Genomic DNA, 18,106 nt, shown 5'->3' with positions numbered 1-18,106 from the left:
TTCCCCCACAATGGTTCTTAACCAGGATGAAATGACTAAAATGACAGAAATATTATTCAGAATATAGATAAGAACAAAAATCATCAACATTCAGAAGAATGTCAAAACCCAATCCAAGAAATCTAAGAACTACAATAAAATGATACAGAAGATGGAAAATGAAATTGTCATTTAAGAAAGAACTAAACTGAGCTGGTGTAGCTGAAAAACTCACTTCAAGAATTTCAGAATACAATCACAAGTAATAACAGAATCAATCAAGCTTGAGGAAGGAATCTGAGCTTAAAGACCAGCTCTACAGAAGAACTCAGTCAGACAAAAAATAAAAAAAAAAATGAAGAAGAATGAAAAAAACTCCAAGAAGTATGGAATCAAAGAGACCAAATCTATGATGCATCAGCGTCCCTGAAAGACATGAAGAGAAAGCAAACAACTTGAAAAACATATTTTATGATAAGGTCTGTGAAAATTCCCTGAGCCTCTCTAGGAGGCCAACATTCAAATTAAGGAAGTACAGAAAACCCTTGTGAAACACTACACAAGAAGACCATCCCCAAGACACATAGTCGTCAGATTCTCCAAGGTCAAAATGAAAGAAAAAACATTAAAGGCAGCTAGGGGGAAGGGGCATGTTACCTACAAAGGGAACTTCATCAAACTAACAGTGGACCTTTCAGCAGAAACCCTACAAGCCAGAAAAGAATGGGGGTCTTTAGTCAGCATTCTTAAAGGAAATAATTTTCAACTAAGAATTTGATATCCAGTCAAAGGAAGCTTCATAACTGAAAGAGAAAGATCCTTTTCAGACAAGCAAATACTAAGAAATTTTGATGCCACCAGACCTGCCTTACAAGAGGTCCTCAAGGTAGTTGTAAACATGAAAGACTATTGCTGTCCACTACAAAAACACACTAAGTGCATAGACCAGTGACACCATAAAGCAACCACACAAACAAATCTACATAGTAACTGCTAACAATATGACAGCAACAAATCTAGATACGTCAACACAAATCTTGAATATAATCAGGCTAAATGGCACAATTAAAAGGCACAGAGTGGCAAGTGGATTTAGAGAAGCAAGACCCAATGGTTTGCTGTCTTCGGAACACCCATCTCACATGCAGTGACACCCATAGATTCAAGGGATGTAGAATGACAAAAATCTACCAAGCAAACAGAAAAGAGAAAAAAGCAGGGGTTACTATTCCAATTTCAGACAAAACAGACTTTAAACCAACAAAAATCAAAATAGAGAAAGAAGGACATTATATAGTGATAAAGGGCTCAATTCAACAAGAAGGCCTAACTGTCCTAAATATGGACGCACCCAACACAGGAGCACCCAGATTCATACCGCAAGTTCTTAGAGACCTATGAAGAGACTTAGATAACCAAACAATAATAGTGGGAGACTTCAGTACCCCACTAACAGTATTAGATCATCAAGGCAGAAAACTAACAAAGATATTCAGGACCTGAACTTGACACTTGACCAAATGGACCTAATAGCCATGTACAGAACACTTCACCCCCAAACAGCAGAATATATGTTCTTCTCATCTGTGCATGGCACATACTCCAAAATCAACCACACAACCAGACATAAAACAATCCTCAGCAAATGAAAATAAAGGAAACCAAAATCATACCAACCACGCTTTTGGACCACAGCACAATAAAAATAGAAATCAATATTAAGAAACTGTAACTCAAAACCATACAATTACATGGAAATTAAACAACTTGTTCCTGAGTGACTTTTTGGGAAATGATTGAGGCAGAAATAAAGAAATTATTTGAAACTAATGAGAACAAAGATACAATATATCAAAATCTCTGTGACAAAGCTAAGGCAGTTATGAAGGAAGTTTATAGCACTAAACACACACATCAAAAAGTTAGATCTCAGATTAACAATACAACACCACAACTAGAGGAACTAGAAAACCAAGAGCAAATCAACCCTAAAGTTAGCAGAAGACAAGAAATAACCAAAATCAGAGCTGAACTACAGGAAATTGAGATGTGAAAAATTGTACTAAATATTAATGAATTCAGGAGTTGTTTTTTTGAAAAAATTAAGATAGACTGCTAGCTAGAGTTATAAAAAATAGAGAAGATACAAATAAATACAATCAGAAATGACAAAGGGGGCATTACCACTGACCCTAGAGGAATACAAAAACCCTGAGACTATTATGAACAACTCTATGCACATAAAGCTAGAAAATATAGAAGAAATGGATAAATTCTTGGACACATACACCCTCCCAAGACTGAACCAGGAAGAAATCGACTCCCTGAACAGATCAGTAATGAGTTCAAAAATTGAATCAATAATAAAAAGCCTGCCAACCAAAAGAAAGCCCCAGACCAGAAGGACTCACAGCCAAATTCTACCAGCTGTATAAAGAAGAGCTGGTACTATTCCTAGGGAAACTATTCCAAAAAATTGAGGTGGAGGGACTCCTCCCTAAGTCATTCTGTGAGGCCAGCATCATCCTGATACCAAAACCCGGCAGAGACACCATTAAAAAGAAAACTTCAGGCCAATATCCTTGATGAACATAGATGCCAAAATCCTCAACAAAATACTAGCAAACTGAATACAGCAGCACATCAAAAAGCTAATCCACCATGATCAAGTAGGTTTTATCCCCAGGATGCAAGGTTGGTTCAACATATGCAAATCGATAAATGTGACTCATAACAAATAAAACCTAAAACAAAAACCACATGATTATCTCAATAGATGCAGGAAAAGCTTTTGATAAAATTCAACATCACTTCATGATAAAAACCTTCAACAAACTAGGCATTGAAGGAACGTACTTCAAAATAATAAGAGCCATCTATTTCAAATCCAACATTATACTGAATGGGCAAAAACTGGAAGCATTCCCCTTAAAAACTGGAACAAGACAAGGATGCCCTCTCTCACCACTCCAACATAGTACTGGAAGTCCTGCCTAGAGCAATCAGACAAGACAAAGACATAAAGGCATCCAAATAGGAAGTCAAACTATCCCTGTTTACAGGTGAAATGATTATATGACTAAAAACCCCCATAGTCTCTGCTCAAAAACTTGATCTGATAAACAACTTCACCAAAGTTTCAGGATACAAAATTAATGTACAAAAATCAGTAGCATTTCTGTACACCAACAACATCCATGCTGACAGCCAAATCAAGAACACATTCCCATCCACAAATGCCACAAAAAGAATAAAATACCTAGGGGAACAAAACACACTGGGGCCTGTCAAGGGGTGTGTGTGTGGAAAGAGAGAGCATCAGGATAAATAGCTAAGGCATGTGGGGCTTAATACCTAAGTGATAGATTTAGGTGCAGCAAACCACCATGACACATGTTTACCTATGTAACAAACCCGTACGCCCTGCACAAGTATCCCAGAACTTAAGATAAAAAGAATAAAATACCTATGAATAGGAATACAGCTAACCAGGGAGGTGAAAGACCTCTGTGAGATTTATTTTGTCATTCTGTGAGAATTACAAAACACTCCTCAGTGAAATTAAAGATGACACAAATGGAAAAACATTCCATGCTGATGTATAGGAAGAATCAATATTGTTAAAATAGCCAGACTGCCCAAAATAATTTATAGATTCAATGTTATTCCTATCAAACTACCAGTGAAATTCTCCACAGAATTAGAAAAAACTATTTAAAAATTCATATGGAACAATAAAAAAGCCCAAATAGTTCAAGGCAATCCTAAGCAAAAAGAACAAAGCTGGAGGCATCACATTTCCTGACTTCAAACCATATTACAAGGTTACAGTAGCCAAAACAGCATGGTGCTTGCATAAAAACAGACACACAGATCAATGGAACAGAATAGAGAGCCCAGAAATAATGCCACACACCTACAACCATCTGATCTTCAACAAAGAGACAAAAGCAATGGGGAAAGGACTTCCTATTCAATAAATGATGGAGGGATAACTGGCTAGCCTATGCAGATGATTGAAGCTGGACCAATTCCTTACACCACATATAAAAATCAACTCAAGATGTATTAAAGACTTAAATGTAAAACCTAAAACTATAAAAACCCGGAAGATAACCTAATAAATACCATTCTGGATATGGGACTGGCAAAGATTTCATGATGAAGACACCAAAAATAATTGCAACAAAAACAAAAATTGACAAATGGGACTTAAATTAAAGAACTTCTGTACAGCAAAAGAAACTATCAGCCAAGTAAACAGACAGCCTATTCAATGGGATAAAACATTTGCAAACTCTGCATTTGACAAAGATCTAATATCCAGCATCTGTAAGGAACTTACAAGCAAAAAAAAACAAACAAACAAAAAAAAAAACACCATTAAAAAGTGGGCAAAGGACATGAACAGACAGTTTTCAAAAGAAGACATACGTGCTGCCAACAAGCATATGATAAAATGCTCAACATCACTAATCATTAGAGAAGTGCAAATCAAAGCCACAGTGAGATACCACCTTACACCAGTCAGAATGGCTATTATTAAAAATTCAAAAAAGTGACACAGGCTCACAAGGTTGTGGAGAAAAGGGAACACTTATACACTGCTGGTGTGAATGTAAATTAGTTCAGCCATTGTGGAAAGCAGTTTGGCAATTTCTCAGAGAATTGCAAAGAGAATTACCATTTGACCCAGCAATCCCATTATTGGGTATGTTCCCAAAGGAATATAAGTTATTCTACCATAAAGACACATGCAGGTATGTGTTCACTACAGCAGTATTCACAATAGCAAAGACATAGAATCAACTTAAATGCCCATCAGTAGTAAACTGGAGAAAATGTGGTACATGTACACCATGGAATATTATGCAGCCATGTCCTTTACACCAACATAGATGGAGCTAGAGACCATTATCTTAAGTGAACTAATGAACAGAAAACAAAATACGGTATGTTCTCACTTCTAAGGGAAAGCTAAACATGGAGTACATATGAACTCAAAGAAGGGAACAACGGATACCACCAGGTCCTCTTTGAGGGTGGAGGGTTGGAGGAAGGTGAGGATCCAAAAACTACCTATCGGGTACTGTGTTTATTACCTGGGTGATGAAATAATCTGTACAAACCCCTGCAACATGCAGTTTACCTATATAACAAACCTCCACATGTACTCCTGAACCAAAATAAAAGTTTAAAAAAATGCCACAGCCGCATTCAGCAACCACCATCCTGATCAGTCATTGGTCATCAACATTGAGGCAAGACCTTCCACCAGCAAAAAGATAATGCTTTGCTGGAGGGTCAGATGGTCATTAGCATTTTTTAGCAATAAAGTATTTTTGAATTAAAATATGTACATTATTTTTTAGACATAATGTTATTGCATAGTTAAAAGAGTATAGTATAAACATAACTTTTATATGTGCTGGGGAACCAGAAAATTTATGTGACTTGCTTTTTTTGTGATATTTGCTTTATTCCTGTGGTCAAGAACCAAATCTGCAGTACATCTGAGATAGGCTTGTTTTTAAGTTTCCTTCTAGTACCCTGGAGAAATGCTTTTATGTAGATCCTGCATCTTTCTCCATTTATTAATACTTATTTTTGTGTTGCCTTTGTGAACAAATTCTCATTTATTATGTTTCCATATTTTGTTAGATTTGCTCTATATCCTATAGACTTTCTGTAATATACTTTCTATTAAAATACCAATTAAAAACTATTCAGTGCTGGCCGGGCGCGGTGGCTCATGCCTGTAATCCCAGCACTTTGGGAGGCTGAAGCGGGCGGATCACGAGGTCAGGAGATGGAGACCATTCTGGCTGACATGGTGAAACCCCATCTCTACTAAAAATACAAAAAATTAGCGGGGCATGGTGGCAGGCGCTTGTAGTCCCAGCTACTTGGGAGGCTGAGGCAGGAGAATGGCATGAACCCATGAGGCAGAGCTTGCAGTGAGCCAAGATCGTGCCACTGCACTCCAGCCTGAACAACGGAGCGAGAATCTGTCTCAAAAAACAAAACAAAACAAAACAAAAGCTGTTCAGTGCTTACTCTGTAAGACACAATAGAAAATGTCAAGGGTATGAAAATAAGGTTATGGGCCTTAGAGGTATGAAATTGTTCAGCTCTTTAGCAGCAGAACCTGATATGTGCAGGTGATCTCATTATGAAATTCTTCTTTACTGTTTTGGGTTTTCTTCAGTTATTTTGTATATATCATGTTATCTTTTATTGTTGTAATTCCAAAATAGGTGACTTTTGTTCCTTCTTGATATTAACAAGTTTCTTGACATTAATTTTTTTTTCTGTGTCTAGTTCAGGTTATACTCCCCAATAATTTCTAATAGGTAAAGCATTAGAAACAGTATACTCCTTTCTGAGTGGTAATTACCTAGAAAACTCAGAGCAGATAATTCATTATAGCATATTTATTAGTACTTGTTAGTACGGGTTTTCTTGGTTTGTACATCTGATGACTTATTATGAAAGTAAGTGTTACAAATTAGTGTTTCTCATTTGATGAAATCTAATCAATTTTAAATTTCCTGGTTGTTTTTTCCTGTTTTAAAACTTTTTCTATCCCAGGTTATAAAGATATTCTTCTTTGTTTTTCCTACCATTGTTATGGTTTCAGCTTTTGCATTTCGGGTTGTTATCTGTCCTTAACTGGTTTTGTGTAAATTAGAAGATAAGTTGATGTTCTTTCCTGGTGTGGATGTCCAGTTGTTTTTGTACCATTTGTGAAAAGACTTTCTTTGCTCATCGAATCATTTTGATGACTTCGTCAAAAATCAATTGCTTGTAAAAGTGTGGGTCTATTTCTGAACCCGTCTATTCCATTGTATTGATCTCTGTGTCCTTTTTTGTTGTTGTTTTGAGACAGAGTCTTGCTCTGTCACTCAGGCTGGAGTGCAGTGGTGCGATCTTGGCTCACTGCAACTTCTGCCTGCTGGGTTCAAGCAATTCTCCCACCTCAGCCTCCTGAGTAGCTGGGATTACAGATGCCTGCCACACACCTGGCTAATTTTTGTATTTTTAGTAGGATGGTGTTTCACCATGTTGGCCAGGCAGGTCTCAGACTCCTGCCCTCAGGTGATACGCCTACCTCGGCCTCCCAAAGTGCTGGGATTACAAGTGTGAGCCACCACGCCCAGCCAATCTGTGTGTCTTTATAAACACAATCCCACACTGTCTTGATTTCTGTAGCTCTATAGTAAGTCTTGAAGTCAACTTTTTTTCCTTTCCTAGATTGTTTTGGCTATTTTAGGTCCGTAGCATTTTCATATGGAGTTTAGAATCATCTTGCCAGTATCATTATTTATGTAAGTTTTAATTATTTGTAAACAATTTTCTCAAGTACCTGTTGGGATTATGCTTGTGATTGTGTGAAACTATAATAGATAAGTTTGGGTAATTGGACATCTTCACTATATTGGGTCTTCCGGTCTACAAACGTGGCACATCTCCACATTCTTCTGGACAATGCACTTGGCAGTCTTTAGATAGAATATTATTATTGAGATAAAGCATGGAGGGTACTTAACACACTTAGCTTGGCATACATAATCAACTACTGTATAATGTTAATATTTATTACCAGTTCCATTCATCCTCACAAAGCCTTATCAAGTGCTATTTGTATCCATATTTTACTGAGTTTGGAACTTGACCATGGTTATACATTAGTAAATGGCTGAGCAGGGTTTGGAATGGGTCTTTATGAGTCTAAAGGCCATGCTTACAGGTACAGTGTCACTGGAAACCAAGGATGGTGAGCCTCAAATTGTATTTTGCTGAATTTTGCAGATGGTCTTGTGTATTGGTAAGTTAAGGTTAGAGTCTCCAAGAACAGAATTTATTCTGAATGACTTAAGGAGCATGGGAATTTAATAAAGGATATACTTGCTTATAGTCGGTCTAGGAGAGCCACGCTCTGTTTATAGATGCAAAGCCATGCTCTGTGGTTTGTCTTGTGAAACTGTCACCAGTATAGTAACCACTAGCAGCCTCTGGACCTCTGCCCCTGCCAGCATGAGGAGCAGGCCACTGCCACTGCCTCTGCCAGCAGGTGGCTCTTCCCATTCTGTCCCTCCTCTCAATACTCATTTCCGACCCCAGGTTTGTAGGAACACATGTGTCTCATGGAAGGAGCCTGCATCACCAGTGACCTGATTATAAGAAGGGCTGGGAGTGGAGGCTCAGCGTGGTACTTACAGGCTGAGCCATTACCTCAAGTATTGGGAAGCCATAGTGATTCCTCAGTTTATTCTGCTTGCTAATTTCTAAATAGGCATTTCTCTTGGGAGTAATATGAAAACAAACATGAGAATCTGAATCTGCATTATAAGTTCTTGGCTAGTAGATAATTACTTAGTGATATGTTTCACATATTTCTTACTCTATTGTAACATAGACTCTGGACACAGAAAAGGGTTTGGATCGTGTTTCTGCCATTGACCTTGGTTACTGTTAATCTCCCTGCATCAGTTTTATCACCTGTGAATTCAGAAAATTATAATGCCCAATTAATATTATTATTTGAGGTGTTACATATTCTTCTAAACTATTAAGTGTCTAACTCTGTGGTTGGTATACAATAAGTACTCAAAAACACACCCATTATATATACACACACTTTCACACATCTGTTCCATGTGCAGATTGTTTAAATGTAGGAAGAGCTTAACCTTTCTCTGTCTTGTAAGTGGTTACAGAGGGTTGGCGGAAAGAGCTCTGACCTTTGGAGACACCACAGTGTTATAATTGTTCTGAAGTGGGAGAATACCTGGTAATAACAAAATAACAATCTCTGCTTCCTACAGAGATTTGATGTTTATGAGCTCAGACAGTTGCCATTGAGACGTTATTGGCTGCTACACTTTGGAATGCATTTTCTGCCATGTCCTGGGGACAAGCTGTGTGGAAGAAGAGCTCCTGGTTTTCTGTAGGCACCGTCGGCTGCCTGCCTTTGCTGTACCAGTCGGAGGCCTCCCTTGATTTTGCACATGGCTGCAGTAGTGCAGGACAGAGCAGAGTCACATCTGGTTCATTTAGAATGTGGTTACTGTGCCTCCACTGAGGCCTCACTTTTCATACACTTCTTCCCTGCTTCCGTCAAGCCCTGCTGAGGTGACGAGGTGATGAGGTGACGGCAGAGCTGTTACCTGGGAATGGTCCGTGTCATTTGGCATTTCTTCCTACACCTGGGGAGAGTGGAAGGGAAGCTACACAGTTCTTGCTAATTACTCAGCGGTAGAGAGGATAATGTGGGCTGCCTCTGTCCTTGGAACAGAAATAAGACGAGGAGAAACCAGCAGCGTGGCATCTGGGTGAGGAGCTCCCCTTTGCGGGGCTGGAAACCCTGCCTCTGTGTCGTCTCTCATTTAGAGGCCCCTGGCAAAGCGTGGGCTATAACCTTCTGGTGACCCTGAAGTTGGAGAACACTGTATAACATTTCTAGAACAGAGCTGTGGCTCCCAAGACAGCTTGACTTTGGTTTTATTTTGTCTCGTGAAATAACCAGGCCAGGGCTGGAGAACACTTGCTCTTTTCCATGATTTTTCCGTCTGCTTTGCCCAGTGACTTGCACCTTCCCTTTGTTCAGACTTCCGTCTCTGGAGAACTCTCCGGTATGAGTTGTGTTGCTGTGCCTGATGGTCGCTTCTCAGGGTGTGTTCAGACAGAACCAGGAAGCTTGTGTCTGTGAAGCCGAGTGGTGCCGCGGCTCTCCCTGCCACAGGAGGCCTAGGGCAGCGGGGCTAGTGTGCTGCGTGGGTGCGAGGGCTCCTCCATGTGGCCAGGCTGCTGTAGCTGGCTTGGAGCTGGCAGCAGAGGGCCACAGGGTTTGGCCTCCAACTAGGTGGGCATGTGCACGGACTCTCACTCAGTTACAGGCATGTGCAGAGGTGTGTTCATATGAGTTGTTTATTTCCTGTGAGTTTCTTCCTCTCCTCTTCAGGTTCGGCTGCTCTCCAGCCCCCTTGTTTCTTTGCCATTTCTCCACCTGCTTTCTTGAGCTCGGTAATTATAGATACCGGTTTCCAGCACTGTTGGCTTACCCACATCAGAAGAACCCTTTCTTCCTTCAGCAGCCACCTTTCCATCAGCGACAGGTGGCTATCCAGGCTCACCTCAGCTGGCTTCCCCTGACTCACCTTTGACATCATCTTTCTGGGTACTTGTGAATGTTGCTGTCTCTGGGACATAGATGCATCGCTCTGGCCTCAAGCCGGAGGCTGGGATTGCTGTGCCCATGTTGTCCCAGTCGGTGAGGCCAGGGCTTACCAGGGTGAGGTGTCCTCATGAAGTCACTGACTGAACGTGCTTGGCTTGTCCTACATTGGAAGACAGTGATTGAAACAATCTTATATCTTTTCAGGAAATATTGAAAATGGACATGTGAAGCTCATTGTTATACATTTAAAAAATAACAGAGAACACCTACCTCTTATTGGAAAAGTTGGCCTCTCATGGAAAACTGGTATTTTTGATGGCTGTATAAAGGTAAAAAACAGAACCGTTTTCTTTTCTTCAAGTAACTTGATTTCTATATAATAAAAGGTCAGTTTATATGTGTAGATTATATAATCATATACATATGATGTTTCTTTTATAGTCCTGGATTTATTGTTCTAGTTTCTGAAGGTTGGTGCATATTCTGTTAGCCATTGACAACCAGTGGATTCACTCATGAGATGCTTATTGAGGACCTTTCATGTGTCACTGAGTGTGGTGGAGTTGGAGGGTCAGGTAGTCTGCAGCAGTGTTTCAGAACACTGTTGATTACAGCCCCCTACTCCCTCAAAGCACCTCTGTTTTGTGGAAAGAGAGTGGAACTGAAGGTTGGACCAGGCAGGCAGCATCTACTCAAAACATCTTGATCATCCATGTACCAATTTAAAACTTTTTGCAGTTATAAATTCATAGTCCAGGATACAGGGATTTCCTTGAACTGTTATATAAAAGATTAGCCACATGGGTGGGAGAGTTGATTTAGTGGTTGGGGAAGTGGCAGGGAAGGAGGGAGGAGGAGGAACAGGAGAAAGATGTTCTCACAGTTTTGCTCTCTTCTGTCCTTGTGCCCATGGCTGCTCCTGGTTCTTGTCACTCTCCATCTTTATTTTGTGGGATGAACAAGATTTTCATGGTCCCAGGAACCAGTGGGATCAATCTCCTGTGACTGCGGGGACTTCCTGTAACATAGCTTTATTCTGCGCTGTGCATGGGCACCTTGTTAGAACTGTTAGTGATGACGACCGGGACCAAGAGTGGTGTTATCCTGAAGCACTGTCCCTTGAGCCACTTGATATTTGATACAATGAGATATTTTACAAATCCTATTCATTCATAGCAAATGTTTAAATTTTGGTAAAAATTATGTTTATCACACACCATATTGTCTCATGCCTTTAAGAGAACAGACCTACCTTCTTTCTTTTTCTTCAGATTTCGATAAAGCTTATAATAAAAATAGGTACTAAGATAAAATATTCACATCAAATAGACCTTGAGGATCAAGAAAGGCAGAATATGAATGTGATAGTCTTTGAAAGAGTCAGCATAATTTTTAAAAATAAATTTGTTCTGTGTTTTCTGGTAGTCCAGAGCAAGATGAGAGCAGTCATTTTGTTCTCATTGGGAGAAAAAAGGGAAGTGTAGTAATTATACAAAGAAAGCCTTATCCCACTTCTGATCATTAAAAACAAAATCTCCAATGGGACTTTATGTAGGGCAGACTAAGCTACATAATGGACCAACCCTAAATAGCATCTTAGCAGCAGATGCACTCACAGATTTCTCATAGAAGTTCTCAGAGAAGCTGAAGATACAGCTTCAAAATTGGACTTTTACACGAGCTCCAAGCAGTGATTCTGTAGGTTGCTAAGCCAATGTGACTCAGGTGCACAGGTTTTTAGAAAAACAGCTTGATCTGAAAGCAGGATTTTGAGTTTTTAAAGTAGGGAATGGATTGCATGTCCCTGGACAGTTTTCCCCATAATTCCTCCTCTCAGATGGGCTTTGGGAAAAGATAGCGAATAGCTCAAAAGCTTGTACCTTCTCCCTTGGGCCTGGAGGGAAGATGTGGTTTATTTTCTGTTTGCCTTTTATGTTCTTGGGTTCAATATTAAGACTAAGCTGTCCTCAGAATTCCCAAAAGAATAAAAAGTCAGATCAGTGATGTCATATTCCTTGTATTTGCTGTGCAGCTCAGATATTTCTCTCCAGGAATCTGATCACCCTAAGAATAGTGAAATAACATATATTTTAAGAAATTTCTTGGAAGGAGTTAAAAACTTTTTTTAAAGCATGGACATAAGCTTAGAAAGTTTCTTAGGTACATATGACTTTTAAAAAAATGTAAAATAAAAACCCTGCTCCTTCTGGAAATTGTAGACACAACCTCTGGTGAGGAGCTTCTACTACATAGTTTACGATGGCTGTCAGAGCATAGGCTACTGAGAAAGTGCATCACCCAAATATGATGCTGGTGGAAGGACAGAGAAGTGAGAACGTATTAACGATAATGACGGAGGATGCTGCCTGGTTGGGTCGTGTTGTTTGAAGTGATGTGCGGTCATGAAAGGACATCTGATGTCCTTGGGACCTACTGTTCCCATGAGAATCTTCACCTTCCTGCAACCTCAGAGTTGAGTCACCTCCAACACTTAGTGCTGTGGAGGTAATTCAGGTGGAAAGTATCTTTAGGTTGAGTTTCTGGAGCAAAAACTCAACAGATCATACGTTTATGTGGTAAATTATTAAACTTTAAAATTTTTAAAAAATCATATTATAAGTAGGTCAGTTTTATATTCCTTTTTTTAAAAAGTCAAGCTATGGTATCAAATATACTTTAAAGATGCTTTCAGTGGCCATGTGTTAGTACTGAATCCATGCAGGACATTTGCTCTATAAGTGGTTACCATGCTGTTTTACAAAGTCATGTTGAACAGCTAGGCTATCCTCTCTAGGTAACCTTGCTGCAGTCTTCAGTGTAAGTCAGGTAATCAAAGTGAAATACTCTCCTGCTCTGTCTCCTCCCAGTGCCTATCAGAATTTCAGACGGATGGATTTTCTTTTGGTGAGGCTTTTCCCGTATGTTTCTTTTATGTTTTTCTTTCACTCGTTGGCATCTTTGATGTTATTTTAATGTTACTTCTAAATCCGTATGGAGATTGGCATCAATTTTTATTTAGACTAGATATTTCAGTGGAGTTCTGTGGTTCTGCTTTGTGTAAGAACAGTTGAGTTCAGTAGAGCCTGCTATGGGCACATCGTGGCTCAGCATGTTGCGGGTGGCCGTGACCCATGAGAAAGGCACCCTGGCCACTTTGCTTGACAAGCACTGCAGCTGCATGGGTGATTAGGGCTGCTGGTGCTGATACAACTGAACAGCTCAGGAAGAACAGGACAGTCCCACATGTGCAAGTGCTGCACTGTCCCCAGACGCTGAGTTTTGAGCCTGGCTTAGTTCACTGGTCCATGGGGGCGCAGGTGAGGAGAGACTTCCTCCTGCAAGGAGGGTGAGGTCTGCCGACTGCTCAGATGTGTACCTCCTGGACTTACAGGGTGCGAGGGACTGATTTAGGAGAAGATTGAAAACAAACTCTGTGAGGAGAAAGAGGAAAGGGCCAGTGGGAGGAAGGCTCGTGGGAGGTTCTGACATGCATCCCCCTCCAGAAGATTGGGAGAGATTTATTCTAGAGAAGTAACCCATTGGAGAAAGAGATGCTTCGGACAGGATGGGAAATAAGGAGCGAGGTTCTAGAGGTGAGGGGCAGCTGACCCGAGGAGGGGTGCGAGACCCATTGTGCCGCTGCAGCTGGTGCTGAGGCAGGCCTCTTCCTAGCTGGCTGTCCTGCCTGGGATGGGCTAGCGCCCAGGGACAGGAGTGAGAGTGATTGGGGGGCATTGGAAAGGCTGCTGGGGCATGTCAGGAGGGGCCTTGAAACCCTCAGGAAAGAATTTGGATTTTGGTGTATCTATGGATGTTGTTAAAGAGTTTGATGTGCCTATCGTGTGCTAGGCCATGTTTTAGGTTAGGAGGGAATTGGAGAATGCTGGACTTTGAGAACTAGGAGGGCTTCAGAAGAGAATCAGCTCCCAGCTCTTGATCTGGCAGTAGAGGGATTGGGAGAGCAGAAAGACTGAGACACCCACTGACGGCTTAGGGCTGTGAGCTGCGTCCTCACCAAGGAGCCCTTGTGCCCCACCGGCTGCTCCTTCCTGACTTCTGCCAGGGTTTCTCCTCCTCAACCTTCTTGCAGGTGATGGGACCCAGGGCTCCACCTCCTTCCTCCCATGGGATCTAACCACCATCTCTATGCTGGTGGGTTTGGTGAGGTTGTAAGTAACACAGTCAAGTGACTGCTAGCCCCGTGGCTAAGGAAAGTTGTCTCAAGGCAACTTTCTAGCCATGGAAAGTTGTCTCAGGGTTTTAAGCTGTGGGTGGCATGCTCAGACCCATGTTTTGTGATGGTGTGTCTTCTGAATGAGGAGAATGAGTGGGGGATGAGCTGGATGGCTGACTCCTTAAAGGAAGAGCAGTCACTTGGTGTCTTAGTCGGCCTGGCCTGCGGTCACAAACCACCGTCAGCTGGGTGGCTTTTAGCACTAGAAACTTATTTCTTACCATTGTGGAGGCTGAAAGCCCCAAGGTCAAAGCATCAGCAGATGGATGTCTGGTGAGGGCCCTCTTCCTAGTTCCTGGAGGCACCTTCTAGCAGTGTCCCCACCTGGTGGAAGGAGCGAGACAGCTCTGTGGGCCTCTTGTATAAGGACTTCAGTCTTATTCATGAGAGCTCTGCTCCCATGACCTAATCACCTCCTAGAGGCCCCACCTCCTAAAAACAGTCACATTGGTGATCAGATTTTTAAGACACGGGGTTTGAGGGGCACAAACGTTCAGACCATAGCACTTGGATTAGGGCAGTGGCAATGGAGACGGACAGAAGTAAAGCTGTTGGAGAGAGAGGTAAGAACTAACAGGACTGGGTGATGGTTGGCGCGTCAGGGCTAGGAGGGAGGCCCCTAGAGTGACGCCCACATTTCAGGCATGCACAGCCAGATGACTGATGATGGTTTCACCAATCCCTGGGATGAGGAGCACCAGGAGAGCTTTGCTGGGAGGGTCCTGAGTTTGGATGTAGTCCTGCTGGACTTGAGGGACCCTTGAAAGATCCCAGAAGTTGAGTATGCACTTGAATATTTAGGTCTTGAACTTGGAAAAGAAGTTCGGCTGGAGATAAATTTTTGGGAATCACAGGCACGTTGGTGATAGCTTAGGATATGGATGTAGATGAGTTCCACTTATGGGGAGAGATTACATAGGGTGAAAATAGGGCCTAGGACCAAGCTGTAGAAACCTCAGCAATGGGAGTGGGTAGAGAGCTACAGGGCTTGTGGGTTCTGGATGCATTTGGGGAGGTGGAATTACTCTTCATGTTTTCTTGAAAAACTAAGTACTGCTGAGAGGCAGACTGACAGATGGCCACTGGATTTAGTGGCCTTATCAAGAGATGTTCGGTCAAATGATGGAGAAAGGGTACCAGGCCAGAGTGGTTTGAGGAGTGAATGGGTATTAATGGACAAATCCAGCGGGGACAGCTCTTTGGAGAGGGCTGTCTGGGAAGTGAGCAAAGAACAGGGGTCTGTGGGGCCCAGGGAGGCTGTTTCTCTCTCTCTGTCTCTCTAAGATGGGAGTTACTTGAATGTTTTGAAGGCTAAAAGCTGATGGGAGGACAGAAGTAGTCACTGGAGAGAGGGACGTCGTGCCTTTGCGAGATGGGCTATGCTGCAGCAGGAGATTACTGGGCCACACCCGGGAGAAGCAGATGAGAAACACATGTGAGGAGAGGTGGGTACAGAGGAGCTGGGCTGTGGATCTGCAGTGGGAAGTTGAGGAAAACATCCTTCTCCCCTCTCTGTGAAGGCCAAGGTCCTCTGCAAGAGAGCACCCTCCTAGCAGGATGTGGAGGGCTGAGGAAGGGGATGAGGCATTGTTCCATGAGGCGGAGAGGGAGCCACCCAGAGAGCCAGGGTGGGACCCTCAGGCCATGCTGAGGGTGGTGCGGCTGCATGGGCACCCAGCAGCTCTGTATGCAGCCCTCCTACTGGGCTTGGTGCTCAGGTCCAGACAGGTAGAAAACAACTGGGCTCCTCCAGGGCTGGGGTTTTGCTGGACCTGGACCTAAGTTGTGATGCAAAGGGAACGAGGGAGGTATGTGCATTGGCAAGAGTGTTATTCCAGCGAAGGCCAGTGAAATCTAAAGTGGAAAGGAAGAGGCAGGAGAAGGAAGGGCTGGCCGGCGGCTGGGCTAGGTCCATGGGCAGTGCTCTTCAGGCCTTTTTACATATCCACTGCGTTATGGGCATATACAAACCACACATTCATGTGCAGTGAAAACAGCGTTGATGAAATGACGTTTATGCTTACTCTGTGCAATGCATGCTGACTCTGTTCTCTTTCATTTTGTTTCATTTTATTTTGACAAACAGTTGTGTCCTGCTAAGTGTAATTCAGGATGCATTAATAGGTCATGGCTTGCAGGGTGAAAACACTGGGTGAATCTGAAGTACAGTTGTAGTGGAAATCATCCAGTGAATCAGCTGGAAGACGAAGGTGGCAGTTAGAAGACAGGGTACCTGAGGCGTTGATAGTGGAAGTGGACCACTTCTGGGAAGTGATGTGTCGGTGGTGTGACTGTGGGAGTGAGTAACTGAGGTCAAGTCGAGGAGGAGGTCATGGAGTTGAACAGCTCAGGAGTTGAGAGTCCAGGATACTGGAGGCTCCACCAGGGTCCCCACGGATGTTGGGATCACTTGGGATGACAGTGAGACTTGGAAGACTTGGGAGAGAGTGAGAGGGAGAGGCAGGCAGCAGGACTGGCGCCAGAGTCCTGGAAATGAGAGTGCGCAGACAGGAGGCTGGCACATGTCGGAGACGCGCATGGAGCAGGGGTGCAGAGCTGAAGTTCAGAGCCTCGGAGAAGCAGGAGGTTTCTCAGAAGAGGGGAGGGGACGGCCTAATGGTGGCAGTGAAGACCCAGGAACACGGCCACACTGCTCTTCAGGGTGATGCCGCCTCACGCTCGGAAGCACTGACTGGTTGTTGGTGTGATTTGTGTCACATCTGTAGCCTCTGTACTTTAAGTTCCATGAGGACAGGGACAATATTTGTGACACATTTCTCTGAGCTCCCAGTGCTAAGTAAGTCCTAAACTGAGCCCTGTGAGTGCTCCTGTGTGTATTTGAGAATGAATATTAAGTGATGAGACACAAGCCCAAGTATAGTCTAGGTTATGAAGTAGGCCATGGAAAACCAATGATAGTATTCTGGATTTTGATGCCACACGCAGCATTTCTAGTCAGTTTTACAGAGTCACGATTTTCTGTGAAAATCAGGTCTGATTGACCTTTTTGTCCTTGTCAATCTGTGTTTATTTTGCAGAGTTGTTCCATGATGGATGTAACTCTTTTGGATGAACATGGGAAACCCTTCTGGTGTTTCAGTTCCCCGGTGTGCATGAGATCGCCTGCCACACCCTCTGACGGCCCCAGCTTCTTGGGACAGACGTACAGCGTGGACTACGTCGATGCGGAAGGAAGAGTGCACGTGGAGCTGGTGTGGATCAGAGAGACCGAAGAATACCTTATTGTCAACCTGGTCCTTTACCTTAGTATCGCAAAAATCAACCGTTGGTTTGGGACTGAATATTAGCAGTAGGTGGCAAATTATTGTTATCTAGTTGTTTATTTTTGACTGGCTTTGTTCTTCGTGTTGAAAGTTAAAATAAAGCAAATCTGCAGAGTGCTGTGTGATGCCTTTCATCTCACATTAGAAATTACGACTTATGGGTCATTTTTAAGTTAATGTTTGAAGGATTCAGTTAAATTTTAAAATAAAATAACAGTGAAACTTCATATAAAAGAAAAAAGGTATTTACTTCTCTTCCGCCCTGCGTTAAAATCTAAGAACTTCTACTTAAGCAAATGATCATGTGATCACTCTGTGTGTGTGTGTATGTGTGTAAGGGTGTGTTCTTATAACGGTTTTTCTTTTTCTTTATTGGTAAGAAACTCAAGTGAGAAAATGTACTTAAATATTAATATAAACTTCGTTGTA

At 42.3% G+C, this 18,106-nt stretch overlaps 1 protein-coding gene across 7 annotated transcripts in view; it reads left to right on the top strand.

The window, feature by feature from the left end:
* Positions 1 to 17,905, top strand: part of FBXO15 (F-box protein 15) — a 74,928-nt gene extending 57,023 nt beyond the window's left edge. For 3 of the 7 annotated variants that reach the window (XM_017866137.1, XM_017866136.1, XM_017866140.1), the window contains exons 8-9: positions 10,364 to 10,488; positions 17,432 to 17,905. In XM_017866137.1, coding sequence (XP_017721626.1) covers positions 10,364 to 10,488; positions 17,432 to 17,701 — 395 coding nt within the window. In that variant the 3' untranslated portion in view covers positions 17,702 to 17,905. Of the gene's footprint in view, positions 1 to 10,363; positions 10,489 to 15,703; positions 15,839 to 17,431 lie in introns of all 7 variants that reach the window. The other 4 variants (XM_017866135.1, XM_017866139.1, XM_017866138.1 and 1 more) reach the window with 2 other exon arrangements.
* Positions 17,906 to 18,106: the final 201 nt, after the last annotated feature.

This window comes from Rhinopithecus bieti, unplaced genomic scaffold (genome assembly GCF_001698545.2).
Source record: "Rhinopithecus bieti isolate Rb0 unplaced genomic scaffold, ASM169854v2 scaffold_84002, whole genome shotgun sequence".
Taxonomy (NCBI): domain Eukaryota; kingdom Metazoa; phylum Chordata; class Mammalia; order Primates; family Cercopithecidae; genus Rhinopithecus; species Rhinopithecus bieti.
The sequence above is the reverse complement of the archived record's forward strand: the minus strand, read 5'-3'. Positions and strand labels throughout refer to the sequence as shown.